This window comes from Psammomys obesus, unplaced genomic scaffold (assembly GCF_907164565.1).
Source record: "Psammomys obesus unplaced genomic scaffold, mPsaObe1.curated_primary_1811, whole genome shotgun sequence".
NCBI lineage: Eukaryota > Metazoa > Chordata > Mammalia > Rodentia > Muridae > Psammomys > Psammomys obesus.
In genome coordinates, this window is record NW_026596134.1 from 26,561,605 (window position 1) to 26,576,924 (window position 15,320).

Here is a 15,320-nt window from a genome sequence, read left to right on the forward strand (position 1 = left end):
CAGGCCCTAGTAACTGGGAATGACTTGGGTCCTCCAAGGCCTGTGTATTACCACAGGGCTCTGTTTTCAAGGCACACCTGAAGAGTTTTCACTGCCTTTGTTTTGACATTCAGCGAGGGTAGGTTATAGAGTTATTGTGTTCAGTTGCTTGTGAAGATATTAAACCTATGCTCATTCCTTCACGATTTCATCCATCTTGGACACTGAGCTCCTGAGCTCCGTGCCCAGTCAGTCTAGGTCCAGTTCTAATGCTAGGCATTTGGGGTCTTCAGACGGACGTATCCTAGTTGCTTTCTGTGGCCAATGAGTTGACGCTCCTGAGAGTTGAGGCCAAGATCAGACAGCTGTGTACAAGTTTATCAAGGGTCCTCAAGAGTCTCTGCAGCATGCTGTCTAGAGGTGACTGGCCAGATGCTGACTAAGCACATACTTCTCAAAGGTGAGGCCTGGTCATTGGTGTTCTTACACCCTGAGTCACCATTTAAAATTTCCATGTTTTGGAGTCTTTGCAGGATTAACAGAGGTTTACTTGATTAATGCCTTTTAAAACAAGCCATTCCTGAGTAGTTTATTTAGAGATGGAATCAGAGGGGTAATGAGGCATCCATAAAAAGATTGAAGTGGGAGAACTCACAAAGATGAGATTCTGAATGACTTGCAGGATAAGTACCGTTGGGCCAAGGAGGATCAACAAAGCAAAAGCAACCAGCAGATTCTAGCCCAGTTGCACCAAAGGTTGTCCAAAGGTTGTAACAAACGCTTGCATTCTAAGCTTTTATTCTTCCTGGAAGAGACTGTGCCACACTCCAGTAGAAGAGTTGGCAACCTCTAAGTCTAAAATTGGAATTGTTTTATCATGTTTCCACAGCCCAGAAAGGACCAGACGGGACAGTCATTCCCAATAACTACTGTGACTTCTGCTTGGGGGGTTCCAACATGAACAAGAAGAGCGGGAGGCCGGAAGAGCTGGTGTCCTGTGCAGACTGTGGACGCTCTGGTGAGTGTGGCCCCTTCCTGCATGGTGTGCTGTAGCCCTCTTCTCCCTGAACTACTTTGCCGTCTCTCAGTGGCTGGGGGGCGGGAGGAGAGTGAAGGGATGATGACGATGACTTCGATGGGGAAAGGGGTTTTCAGGTCATTTTCATGTTTTCCTTCTTTGGGTCTTAAGGACCAAAAACCATCTTTCTCTGGCTCCCAGAGGAAAGGAAAAGGAGAAAGTCTGGCCTTTTTGTAAGGTGGACATTACATTGTATGTGTTGTTGTGGTCAAAAGTGAGGTAGAGTTGAGACCCCTGGAGACTCCAGGCAACATGCTATCTTGTACTGGATGATGAACCTGTAACAAGAAATCGTGTTTGTTCTGTGGAAATACCTTGAACAACCCCAGAATGTGGAGACATAAGAATCAGGGAAACAGCCCCATCCTGAACTTGGGGCTCAGAGATTCCTGGGCTCCTGTCTACCGGCATGAACCTACCACCATCATTGGCCCCTGTATGCTCATGTATAATAGAACAGAGCTACCTACACATCAAGGAGTCACGAGGGCCAACTGTAGCTGGCCTTGCATACTCTCTTCATCTCCCATCGATCCAAAGACTAAAGGACCAAAAAGAGACTTTGGTCTTGTTCCTTCATTCTTAAAATGAGTTAGCGTCTTGGGTACGAAATGGTTTTCAGTTGTAGATAAATCATTATTTTTGCCTGATCATGGTTGCCTGGTGCTTACCCCCGCTTTCTTCTATGTCCTAATTAGACCAAAGCCCAAGGCAGTGAGGAGAGATTATTTCAGATACAATCTTCAGTCTCATCAGCTGCTTGCTATAGGCGAGGCACTTTGATTGGATGGTTGGGTCCAGCATGAAGGGACATTTCATCTTATACCTTTTGATCCCAGTGTTATTTTTAGCCTCAGTCCCAAGAGAAGGACTGAAGTGACTCCTCTTAGTTTTCTGCAGTAACTCAGTTCTCCCTGTTGTGCCCTTAAGTCTTACCTTTAGCTCTTATGTGTTTTGAAGCTAAGGTTGTTTAGGGCTCTAGACAGCCTTGAGTAGGAAACCAATAATTGGAAACAGGCTTAGTGTCCATGGCATAAGACCCTTTACATTTAATTCTCAAGGACCCTGCCAGGGAGTTCCTTTTGTGCAATTTTGTCAATTCATTCATAGTCCAAACATGATACATAACATTGAACTTTTGCTGGGAAGATACGACCCTTACGACAGACGGCTCTGGTGTTCAGAGTTTTAAAAAGAAATTTAAACAAATGAACTTCAACCCGGTGCTTTTTTATTTGTTTTAAGATCAGGCAATCAAACATCAGTTCTATCAGAAGCAAGGCCACTTGGTGGTGTGGTGTGCCAAGCGGGGTATTGCGGGCTGCTGTAGGCTTTGGTGGGTTAGAGAAGGCAGCTTTAGAGTTCTCACTGTAAACTCCTGTCATCTCTCCCTCTTCTTTCCAACAAAGGATGAGGTACTTCAACTGATCCCTGGGCATCAAGAATAGGCTTTGTTTTTGTTTTTGTTTTGTTTTTCTCTAAACGAAACCTCTCTTCATACAATTTTTTCTCAGTGTTTCTTTCCTTGGATCTGTCTGCCATGTGCCTCACGTGTCATTTACAGTGCCATAGGTGTTCTCACTGCAATTGCTGGGAATTAATTTGGCAGGTCATTGTTTAACACCTGACTCAAATGTTCCTGAAATAGTTCATATACAGGTGGCATTAGCCTCTGGGGAGGGCTACTGAGGCAGGTGGATGGCTACATCTCTGGGGCCTCCGCAGGATCCATCCAGAGAAGGGTATGAGTGGAAGAGCAGCTTCTCCCTGCTCAGCTACCCATTGCCTCTGTTTCCTGGGAGAAAGTGCCTTGTCTGAAGCTGGCATGGAAGGGACCATCACTAGTGTATTGGGTCCAACAGAGTATGAAAACAAATTTAAGCCTGAGTTTTACAGGTTGCAGGATTTTTCAAAGCCCTGTTTTCACCTTTCAGTGTATCTTGAGTTCAAGTGGGTAGGACGAACCTTCTAGAGTAGCTAAGACCTGGGCGTGTGGAGTGGCCATGGTGTGAGTTTACAAACATTTCCTTCAGGGTTAAAGAAAGCCAGAAGTTCTTCTGAACCACCAGTTAGACTTTCCAACTGATCTTTGCTTTTGGTGCAAATGAACTACATGAAATCAGGGTGGAACTGAAAGATCTGTCAATGAATGGGATTAGAGGTGGGTGAAAATAAAAATAAAATGGACGGAGGCTTAACCACTTTGAATGGGTTATCTGACAGTAATACCTTGGTAAAGCTGACTGTCAAAGTGACAGACGAACATTGTTCAAAGAAACGTCAACCGAAACTACAAAGAAATGCCAACAAGGCTTTCAAAACACCAAGCAAAAGCATTGTGTGGGGCAGGGCTGAGTGAGCTTGTGCCTCTGTGCGAGCGGACCAAAGGAGATATCACGCTGGTATCCCTTACTCTCAGAAGCCGTGGACACACGTATCATGGTAGGGATGAGACGTTTTCTGGGAAGTGGAATCTTCCTGGAAATGTGTGCTTTGTCCTAAATCCCTGTCATCAGGTGATATACCCAGTTAGTTCCTTTTGGTCTAACAGTGGCTCATTAGCTTGCTGTTAGGAATATAACACTGTAATGACATAATGAGAATATTAATGATGCTGTCTGTTGCTTAACCCATGTGCTGATATATTCATCATACATGTCAGCTCATTTGGGAGGAGAAGGCAGGAAGGAGAAGGAGGCAGCGGCCGCAGCACGTACCACGGAGGACTTATTCGGTTCCACGTCAGAAAGTGACACCTCAACTTTCTACGGCTTTGATGAGGACGATTTGGAAGAGCCTCGCTCCTGTCGAGGACGCCGCAGTGGCCGGGGTTCACCCACAGCAGATAAAAAGGGCAGCTGCTGAGCACATGGGACAGACTGTCTGGCCAATTAGCCACCCCCTCTGACTCTGGTCATTGTTCTAGTTCTGATATATATTTTTAAATGAAAGACGACTTGGGCGTTTCCCTTTATCCTTGTCTTCTTCCTTCTACCTCCCAGTGTGTGTCTCTCCCCCTCCTCACACCCTTCTATTTTGAGTACAACAGAAGCACAAACTACTGAAAACAAAACAACAAAAGAGCAGGATGAGAGTCCTCCAGGGAGAGGTGGCATCATGGTGGGCTATTTATTTTCCCTAGAAATAGGAAACTAGGTGCATTTTCTTTCTGCTGGGGGAGGGCATCTTTTTGACAGGAGCAGAGTTGATTTCCCCTTTTCTCAAGAGAGGAGGAACAGGAGGTTTGAAAACAAAGAACAAATAGCATTAACAGTTATTATGTGTATATAATAGCTTTAGATTCAGATGAGAGAGGGGAGAGGAGAGAGAAAGAATCAAAGAAATGGAAGTGATGTCTTGTTAGAGGCAAGCTACTGTGTGCACACGTGTGTGTGTGTGTGTGTGTGTGTGTGTGTGTGTGTGTGTGCGCATGTGTGTAGAATTTCCTCAGTGGGAGTTGGGGACTCCACAGAGCAGACCCCTCCACATGTGTCCTTTATGACCTTTCCATCTTTGTGCTTGTGAGAAAATGGCAACCATCCCAGAAAAGCCTGGGGCCACTTGGGTCTGGCCTCCCTCCAGCACTGGCCCTGAGCAGCAGTGGCTGCCTCCCGCGGCTCCTCTCCTCTCTGCTTGTTGCTGGGTTTTCCTCGCTTTCCTCCTGGCAAAGATCAGCTTCCAAAGCACAGAATGGAATGTCAGCAAATCACAGGCTCGGCTCTGACAGAGCAACTGAGGCCGGCGCCCCCAGAAGGAAGAGCGATACTACAGTGTCTCTCCCCTCCCTCCGCCCCCGTGTAAAAGCATGTAGCCTCCCACTGGATGATGACGTCTTCCGTATTTCTTCTACTTTTTATAGTGCCTGCCAGGCACTTTGTTTTATCTTTCCAATAGCACTTCCTGAAATAAACCAAAGCAACACTTGGTCCAAGGCCTCAGGGATAGAGAAGACTGTCCACCTCATTGGCAGTCCCTGAGAACAGAACTGGGAGGCCCTCCTTAAACAGGTACGTCCTGCCTGAATTGTTTCACAAGTGCAAAACCATCATAGTTTTTTTGTTTGTTTGTTTTGTTTCCCCCTTTTTTCCCCCCTTGTTTATTTCTTTCCTTTGGTTCTTCTAAGCTTGCTCTTTTGTGTTTCTGGGTCCTCCCGTTGTGGTGCTGGGGTGGTGAATGGACTCTGGCCTGGGTGCACATGCTGGGCCTACCTGCTGGGCTGATATGGGCTTGGGGGTAGGGGAGGGGCTCTATAGAGAGAATGACAAGCTTTTTGGCTTCTGGCTTCTGGCTTCTGGCTTCTGGCTTCTGGCTTCTGGCTTCTGGCTTCTGGCTTCTGGCTTCTGGCTTTTGGCTTCCACTGCAAGAGAAAGTGGCTGGGGAGATGTTTGGCTGACTTTTCCCTTGGTTAAAAGGAAGTGAAGTCTGTTGGCCTGGGTAGGAATAAAGAGGCAGAGAACAGTGTACTGCATGTCTAGGGTAGTATTTTGGGCTCCGGGGACCTGTTTCTCAGCCAAGGGACTGAGATTAAATTAAAGATGTCCGGGCCGGCAAGATGGCTTATTGGGCAAGGGTGCTTGCAGCTAAGCCTGATAACCTGGGTTTGATCAGTGGGTGCCATGTGATAGAAGGAGAGAACTGACTCTTACAAGCTGTCCTGATAGCCACGGGTGCACCACGGCGTGTGTATACACACAGATACCCAGGAACATACATGAGTATGTGCACACATACACACACAGAGTAAACTAGCCAGCCCACCAAACAAACAATAACCAAGTAAAAGACCCGTGACGAAGCACAACACTCCGCTGGACTGGTTTGAAGATTCTGAATCCCCACAAAGTATGGCCGGGGTGTTGGGCTCCCGTGAGCACACATTGTGAGGGCCTTTGTGGTTGCCTAGTCATCTGGCTGCTTGTAAGTACCAGAAGAGGTCTGCCTCAGCAGGCTAAATTTTGCAGATTTCCCACTCATAAAATAACATGCTAACCTGGCAAAAGTAAGGACATGCAGGCAAACCTGGTAGCCCATGATAAAGGAACTTCTCCTCCTCTGTTTCAGATGCTTATCTGAATGTTTGTTCTTGAGAGATTAGAAGCGACACTTTGGGAATATTCTCCCTAATTTGTATGTGGTCCTGTCCCTAGGGAATGGAATATGCATCTCCCATGTGGTAATATTTCTGTGTGCTCACATGCATTGATTCCGCTAGGTCTGTCTCTGCTGTTGCTGCCACTTTCCACCTCTGTCCTTTCCTTCCTTTGATTCAGATATTGGATTTATAGCCTTGTGACTTTCACTGATGAAATATGGGCTTCCAGGTCAATAAGAAATATATTTGGTCTACATAGCCATTTGGAGTCCAGTCTACTTGCCTGTGGTCCTAGAATCATCAGTGATAGTTTGACTTTAGACTTGGGCTATTTTAAAACCTAGGCATTGAAAACAAACAACAAACAAGCTAATAAGGAGCCAATAGCTTAGAACTGTCTAACAAGGCTAGCCCCCAGGGACAGTATGTGAGAGCGAGTGGCTACTACTTGTCTGATTTACTTCATGAGCTTAGCTTGCTTTTCAGTTTCTCTTGTTGGGCATCGTAGCTGTCACCATTCTCCATCCTTAGAACCACTGTGAGCACAGCAGTGCCTCGTGACATTATTTGAGCATCACAACTCATTTCCATACAACACCAGCATCCAGAAACAAACCCAGAGTGCATATTCTTTAATGAAAACTTAAAAAGGAACTTGATAGAACCTGGAAGATGACCAGATTCCCATCTTCACCTTTCAGTCAGGGAAAAGTCAACCTGGAGAGGTTCACTGGGCCCAGTTTAAGTGAGTGGGACAGACGTCGCTTTAGTGGGAGGGGCGGTGCTGTGGAGAGAAGGCATAGGAGGTGAAGTTGGGGGGCTCAGGCAGCTGGCTGTTCTGATCCAGGAAAGCTTGATGGGGGTTGATATTAGGTCTCTGTCCCCCTTCTCCAGAAAACAGAGTGTGTGCTGGGCTCTGTTTTGGGTGCCTTCCTTAGAATGCTTCACTTGGCTTCCATCGTGAGACCCGGAGATAAGTGCTTTGTATACCAGAGTTTATAGGTGAAGAATCCGAGGCCTAGTAATGGGGATAAAATGCACATAAGGCTCGCCCTACACAGTAAGGAACCAGATCTTGATCCCTGAGCCGCCTGGTTCTGGAGCCCTTCTGCTGGCCCTCCTCTTGTAAGGAATATGCATTGTAGACTTCGTTCAGTTCTAGTTGAAGTTAAAGGGTACCTGACATGAATGTGTCTTTAAAAGCCAACCTTCTAAAAAAAAGCACTTTCAACCAGAATGAGCAACTAGATCTCACTGAAGAGAATTCTAATTCTGATCAAGGTTTGTACAGAATGCTGTAGATAACTCATCTTCTATGTAAACTGTAATTTTTAGATAGACTCTGGGTGCCTCACAGGGACAAAAAGCCTTTTCTTATGACTCATTGGAGTTGTATGAGTTACTAGAAGGTTTTGATTAAGAATCACTGAGCATTTTGGAACAAAAAGGAGATAATAGTCATCTGTGGAATGACATGACCAGAATGCTTCGGAAATGCCACCTAGTTTTTTCTCAGTACCAGCCCCAGCACGGGGGAAGCAAAGATACAGAACTTCCTGCCTCATTCAAATCCTCTGGGGGAATCGCTGATGCAAAGGTAACTGTTGTTGTAATAGGTGACGATCTGATGTTTGCTCCAACCCCAACTGAAGGCGTCATTTTCTGTCGAGGAGATTGTGAGGAGATCAGAGAGTAAGGTCGCCACAGCATCGGGAATGAGGAATATGCATTTAATTTTTGAAAGGTACTTTAAAGTCAGCAATCCAATTTACTGCTGGTATTTTAGAGAGAGGGATTTAAGAATAATAAAAAAATCAGATGTTCACATCAATAGCATCCCTTTAAGTCTTCCTGCTCACTTTGTGTCTCTCCACGCACCTAATGGGCTAAAGCCTGCTATTGCCTTTATATGGCACTTGAGGGAACAGGAGAGCATTACTTGGGGAGAGAACTAAAGGCTGTTTGGAGGTTCTTCCTTCATGGTGGAATAAAATTAACTAATTTTATCCCAATATGCCTCCTGTTACAGCTGATGAGTATGATCTTGAACATGTACTTAGCAGACTCATGCATTAGGAATTTTTCCACAGGGGATTTTGTCCAGCCTTAGGAAATGAGGTTGCTCATGTTGTGAGTTTTCTGAGCGAGGTGTATTTGGTCTGTTGAGTAGAAACCTAGAGCAGACATGAAAGAGTTCTAAGTTCTGGACCCAACTCCACATGTGAATTTGTTGCTGTGAGCGCTGTCTTAGTTTCTCCGTGCCCCGGATGTGGCGTTCCTTTCTTCTTTTTTTAATATGCGGCCAATATTATTGATTATAACTCTGAACTCAGCCTTGTGAATTATCTCCATTTGACTGGTGAGGAGACCGGAGTCTTGGTCAGCTTAGATGATTAGTCTAAAATTCCAAGGTCAGTGAGTTCATGGTGTCTAGATCAATCCCCCCCCCTTTTTTAAATCTTAAACTCAGTCTGTCCTGACTGTCTCACAGGTGTCATGTTTGAAGATACATTGTATAGAATTAGCAAAGGGCTTTAGAGCTTCGTTGGGTTCAGAAGAATATTCAACATGTAAACCAAACGTAAAACAACAAAACCAGTTATTAGACTAGTGCTCCCAACCTGAGGATCCTGACCCCTTTGGGGGTCACCTGTCAGTTATCCTGCATATCAGATACTTGCATTACAATTTGTGACAGTCTTAAAACTACAGTTATGAAACAGAACAGTTTTATGGCTGAGGGTCACTTCAACGTGAGGAACTGTATTAAAGGGCAGCGGCAGCAGGAAGGTTGAAAACCACTGGGTTAGGCGGGAGAATTGTGCTGAGAAGCAGCAATGCCCAAGCTCCCATGAACTCCTTGAAAGGACTAAGACTGGGCTTCCTGGGTGGGCGGGGTTTGGATGGTGCGGTGGAGAGGTGAGATATCTGGGAGTGAACCCTTGGGGCTCCGTTTTGATCATGACGGAGAGCCTGTAACATTGTAACACTGAACCACGTGACACTGATGTGCTTAATGAGAACGATGTCTGACCATTTATTCAAAATAACAATAAAGGGAAAGCCATCTTGCTTTGCTTCCTTGATTTCCAAAACAACTAAATTGGTGGAAGATCTTCTTTAAAGGTGATTTATTAGCTGGGAGGATAGCTTAGAGGACCTAAATTTCCAGAACCAACCCAAACAAAAAACGAAATGAAACAAAACAAAACACACCGGAAATGCTTGTAATCCCAGTGCTGGGGAAGGAGTGGAGACAGAGATAAGCAGGTCCTTAAAGCTCACTGACTATCTGGCCTAGTGTGGTAGGTAATTGCAGACTAGTCTCAAATTAGAAAGTAGTCATTGCTTTTGGAATGACTCCTGAGGTTGCCCTGTGACTTGTACACACACACACACACACACACACACACACACACACACACACACCTGTATTCCCTACCCCCACATCCACACAAAAGGAGTCATTAGTTAAAAAAACAAAATGAAAAAACAAAACAAAAACCCCCAAACAGTAGGTTCAAAAGTATTTCAAAACTGGCTTTCAACCAATGACTAAACTTAAAAAACAAACAACAAAACCCTAATAATTTCATACTTATCAAAAACTCCCAACATACTAAATTTAAAAAGTCCTGAATACCCTTTACCAGTCACAGTTTCTCCAAATAGTCAAAGTATACCGGCCACAATCAGAAATTCGTTTTGGTACAATGGTACAAGCTTCAGACAGAATTCAAACTCTGCCCGTGATCTCAGTAACATCATTTTTCTGATCCAGGATCACACATCATATCTAGTTGGCCTGTCCTTCCAAAGTTCTTTAACCTGGATTAATGAGCTCCAGCGTCTGCCTTGGGTTTTCCGTTCCTTGACGCTTTGCCTTTGTTGCGTGTTGGCAAATCATTTTACAGCCATTTTCTTTAGGCTTCTGCACTGTTTTCTAATGATGTAAAAGGGGCCGTGCATTTTTGGTAAGGGGGTTATAAAAAAGGAAGTTGTCTCCTTCCCAGTGCATTGTTATCAAGGCGTGCCATGATTGATTTAGTCCTTCGCTGGTGAGAAAGACATTTGGCCTATCAGCTGAGGTTTCCAGCTAGTAAGTTCATAGATCTTGGATGAGAGTGCTTCTATGTAGCTATGCCTTTCTTCATTTGGTGATGGGAAACTGAAGAACATGTGATGCAGTATGCACCTGGACGCTCAGCCCTGTAAAGCCAAGACACAGTTAAAGTGGGGCCGCTGGAATCGCTTGTAATGTAGTCGGGGAAACTAAGACCATATAATCACCAATACTCAATACGTAAGCGAGGTCATGGGGCGGTTCACGATGTCTTCTGCTGCGGCTCTCAGTAGCCAGGGAGATTTTCTTAGAGGGAGCCTTCCAGAGCAACGAGCTTCAAATGGACGGCTGTTCTTTATGCTCCGGGTTTGCCGTCAGAGGGAATGGAGGTAGGGCCGAATCAAAAGCAAAGCCGGAAATCACAACTAGGTCCATACAGAATGACAAAAATAGCATGAAAGCATGTTCAAAGGCTGCGCCATAGTAGATTCTTCTTAGCGGTCGTCTTTGTCCTCCAATGATGGCGTGTGTGTTCCTGAGAAAAGGGCGACACTCCTATCGGCTAACACCCCCTATCACCACATCATAATTGTTTATTAAGATAAAGAAAGAACTTAGCAATGCTTCCGAGCTGATGAGTGGAAATACTCTAAACTCTCATTTGGTACACATTGGATGCTTGAGCAATATTTCTGATGGAACAGGGGGAAAGCTGTCATTGGAAGCAGCATCCGTTAGTCAAGGTGGAGGGAGAAGATGAGAGTTGAAGGACAGTGAAGGGGTAGAGAGGGATAAAGGAGAGAAAGTTGAGGATGTGAAGGCTGAAGGTGCTGGAGAGCTGTCAATGTGGGGAAAGATGACAAGCTAATAGTGAGTCATTTCCCGTGGCCTGCAGTTGTCTTAGCCAAAATAGTTGGGAGAAAAACATATGTCAAGAGTGCAAACCCAAAAACTAACTAGCTTTTTCTAGGTGGATTAAATGGAGCAAAAGAAGTTGTGTGTGTGTGTGTGTGTGTGTGTGTGTGTGTGTGTGTGGTGTTGGTGGATGGATGAAAGATAGAAATTTGTAGAAGCTAAAATGGTCTGTTTATGGTTTGGATAACTCTGACAAAGTGGCAGGAGCCATCTGTCCACAGAGGTCAGGAGCATTGGAAGAGGTACAAAAAAGATTTTCAGGGGATAAAATCATGACTGTCTAACCAGCAGACAAATGGCAGGCAACCTGGGGAAAGTCAGAAGAAAGGTCACCAGGGCTTATGTTTCAGGTGAAAGGCCGGAGTCATGTGGCACTGGTTGAGTTGGAGAACAGGAAAGAAGAGAGTAGCTAGTCAAGGGGCATCAAACCAGCAGCTCAGAAAAGTGCAGCTGTGTGGTGTGATATCAAGTGGCTGAGAGGAACAGGGACAGATGTGCACGGAAGACTTGGTGGGCCTGGAAATGGGGACTTTTTCAGTCCTCCTTTGAAAACAAAAATCTGTATATAGAGTCCTTTTTTTTTTTTTTTTTAAATGGGTTTCCTCATGTCCAGTGCCCCTAGCCGGGGAATGGCGCCTTGGGTTGACCAGAAGTGGCAGGCGGAGGGGTTGAACTTGGAGGAAGTGGAAGTTTGAACTTGGAGGGGGTGGAGACATTTGGTTTTAAACTTTATTCTTTCGTCCTTGGTCATTTTCCATTTAGGCTCCTTCTGCCTTGATTCTGCCCTCCATGCGGAGCTCAGAGCCATGTGGGCTCTCTCCATTGGAGTTCCGTCTCTGTTCTCACAAATTGCTTCTGAGGGGGGAATGCAAGCATTGTTCCTATTGACCACCGAATGCTGAAGACCAAAAATAACTTTGTAGGCTCCACTTCAGCCAGAAGCAAAAACTTAGAGTGGGTCGGCGCCCTCCTACCCGTTTTGAAGTGCTGCCAGTATCCAGAGCTGACCCCTGACCTCACTGGGCTAGCAGAGGTCTAGAATGCACTCTGCCATTTGGTTCCTCTCTGAGTCATTCTGACACTTTTTATCACTTGGCCAGGTTCAGAGGTGAAGATGTTTGTGTGTATGAAGTCGTGTTCTTTTTGGTCATGGGCCATATGGGATAGTGTCCGTTCTTACACCTCACATAGGTGATTGGAAGACATGATCTCATAAGGGTCTTTTCTGGAATGTTTTCACTTCAAAAAGATTTGGTTTGTTTGGTTTCCAAGTAGAAATCTTTTTCTCCCTTTTGTGTACACCCGGTTTTCTCTTCTGTGCTCTCTGGGCATTCAGTGGTTACCCTGCCCTGTTGCCAGCTGATTTCACATTGCTGATGTCTGAGGCACCAGGGATCCAGGCCTGGTTTTCATTGCCCAAAGCTGTGGCTTCAGCTCCATCATTAATTAATGGTTTTCTTTTATTTTCAAGTCATTCCATTTTCGTCCCCTGTCTTCATCCCTCATTTTAATCTTTCTTTCTTGGGGAGCTGTTCCGTGCTGTTGTTTTTTTTTTTTTTATCTCTTGTTGCCTTTTCCTCTGCAGCTCACTCCGTGACCCAGGAACTGCGCATCCTTCAAGCAAGCCATTCCTGAAGAAGATGAAGAGAATCCAGATGATGAGCCTGTCCTCCCCTTCCTCCTCCTCTCCTGCCCAGCCCTTCCTGAGCGTGGATTTCAGCTAATGCTGGAGCCAGCAGGGATCGGATAGAAAATCCTCCAGTGTGTCTCAGCTCAGCTCAGCCAAGTTTCGGGAATGGCTCAAGTTTGTGCAATAAGAAGATTTTTATCTTTTTTTCCCCTTTTGAAATTCTTCACTGCCTTTACCTGGAATGCCTGTGAGAGCGTATACAGCTCAGACTGGAGTTTGCCCTGCAATAGAAATAACAAACTGACAGAGACAAAAATAAAAGCAAACTATTTTATTTATTTCAATATTTAAAAGAAAAAAGTGCTGACACTGCACAGTATTTTTGTTTAAAGTACCTTCTACTTCAAAGGAGAGAGAGAGAAAAAAAAGGCAATTTTGTGAAGACCTGAAATCAAAAGAGTGCTTACTGTAAAATAAAGGCGTCATATTGACTCCAAGGAAAAGTACCCCACGTTTCTAATACGGAAATAAAGATCAACTCTGCTCTCTCAGGCTTTTAAGAAAGCCATTTGTGTATGTGCTTTAGGGATGTTTTTATTTCTGTGAGTTGGATGTGGTAAGTGAGAGTTGGCCAGTTCTTCCAAAGTCCACTGGAAAGTATTATTGACATTAAGTAATTATGTGTTAGGATTTGACTGAAATAAATTAGCCCCAAACCAGCAGTGTGTCCCCTCCCAGCTATCCCCCCGCTCAGATGAACCCCATTGATCTGAACTTAAAGCTATAGCCTGTCCATCTCCTCTCATGAGGCTTGCTTCTACCCATTGACTGAGTGCATTGCTGCAAACTTCAACAGATCCAAACACAAATGGTTTTGTTTAAAATAATTCAATGAAAACAAACAAACACATTAAAAAAAAAGAAAAAGAAAAAAAAAAAAACCCATCCAGGAGTAAGCAGTGACACGGGCTCAGTCAGCTGGCAGTTTCTAAAAGGAGTTGGCCAGCGGAGGTCTCCTGAGCGGACTTTAGGGGCCTGAGAGCCTAGAGTTGCTCTGAAGGTTAGGAAGTTGGCTTAACGAATAGAAACTTGAACTCAAGTCATTTGTGGAGAGAAATGGGGATGTGAGTATAGTCTGGGTATCCTTTGTGGCTGTTAAGGCCTGCGAGGTGGAATTCGGCATTGTTTATTTGACTTCGCCCAGGAGGTCAGCTGACTGACTGGGCCGCTGGGTTCTACCTCTTGTTTCCACTTAGCTTGTCTTTTACATATCCAGAGCAGAGTCATGGATGACACAGATACAATTTAAGGCTGGATAGTCTCATCAGCAAAGATTCTTGAGCCACAGTATTACTGATAGGTCCCAGCCTGAGAACAAATCTCACCTGCCATTGAAAGGGAAGGGTAGGCAGACTTTCCATTAGACCCTTCAGGGTTTCCACTCAAAGAAGGGGGATGTCACCAAGAGTGTCTTTCTATCATTTTTCTGATAGAAAAATATTCCTTGTTAAAAATGTCAATAATAATAATTTCTTTCCAACCCATACTCCTGAGTTATAATAAATGTAGAATTGTGATAAAGCTCTGCGATAATGGAGGGTTTGTGTGAAGTCTGTGTAAGTGTCTGTCCAATAAAAGACTGTTTTTCCAATGGTCTTACAACATCTGTAAGATTTGCTTATCAACCTCATCCTGCAGGGCTGACTTACAACTGTGAACTCCTGTAAGGACTCACCTCCCTTGCTTGCCCAAGATTTGTTCTGTTTCGGCGTGCCTTCTGGGGCAGCAGTTACCCCTGGCTTGAATGCCAGGTAGGGGCATTAAAAGTAAGCAGTACCTGGTGTTGATGCTACCATCTATTCTCAGAGTCGCTGTCCCCCAGCCTCCCCCCCGCCCCAAAGCTGTTTGTCATCCCTTCCACAGTCAACGGAGACTTGTGGAAGTGCTGGGGATCCATTCAATGTTGCTACTGTACCCCTGCCAAGAAGTTTTGCACAAATATGAGAGATTGAGCGTGTGCTTGGAAGACTTGAGGTTACCATTTTTTTTTTAATTGCCTGAAAGGTACTGTTGCTGGGTTTGGTTTCTCCCAGCTGGCAGCTGTGCAAGCTGTAAGGTGGACTCCCCAGGGTAGAGCTTTCCTAAAGGTGAAGATGGGTGCTGTCTGAAGGTTCATCTAGGTCAGCCTGTCAAGTCAGGTGTTTACCTCTGAGCATCCTAGTGGGGCCCGGTGGAGCTAGGGTGTGGCATGTCCATGCCCTTGCCACTGGCTTTTTACCTTCTTTTAGAATGAAGGTCACATGGAACTTCCATTTTGAACTTAACGTTTTCTAAGTACCAAAAAGGAGGTTGTTTCCTGCCCCTAATGTGTTACCTTAACACCACCATCTCCCCTTTTGACTTTTGTATTTTATTTTTGTGTGTGTGTGGGTGTGTGTGTGTGTGTGTACGTGTGCGCACTCGTGCATACATCTATGCATGCATTTGTGTGTAGGGCAGAAGCTGGGGTTGGTGTTAGATTTTTTTTTCCTCTATCATTTCCACCTTATTTTTGGAGACATGG

The 15,320-nt window shown here is 45.0% G+C and overlaps 1 protein-coding gene across 8 annotated transcripts in view; it reads left to right on the forward strand.

Moving 5' to 3' along the window:
* Positions 1-15,320, forward strand: part of Dpf3 (double PHD fingers 3) — a 268,017-nt gene that overhangs the window by 206,519 nt on the left and 46,178 nt on the right. For 6 of the 8 annotated variants that reach the window (XM_055592871.1, XM_055592874.1, XM_055592877.1 and 3 more), the window contains one exon: positions 869-997. In XM_055592871.1, the coding sequence (XP_055448846.1) occupies positions 869-997 (129 nt within the window). Of the gene's footprint in view, positions 1-868; positions 998-3,719; positions 4,025-12,712; positions 14,525-15,320 lie in introns of those variants that run through there. The other 2 variants (XM_055592873.1, XM_055592872.1) reach the window with 2 other exon arrangements.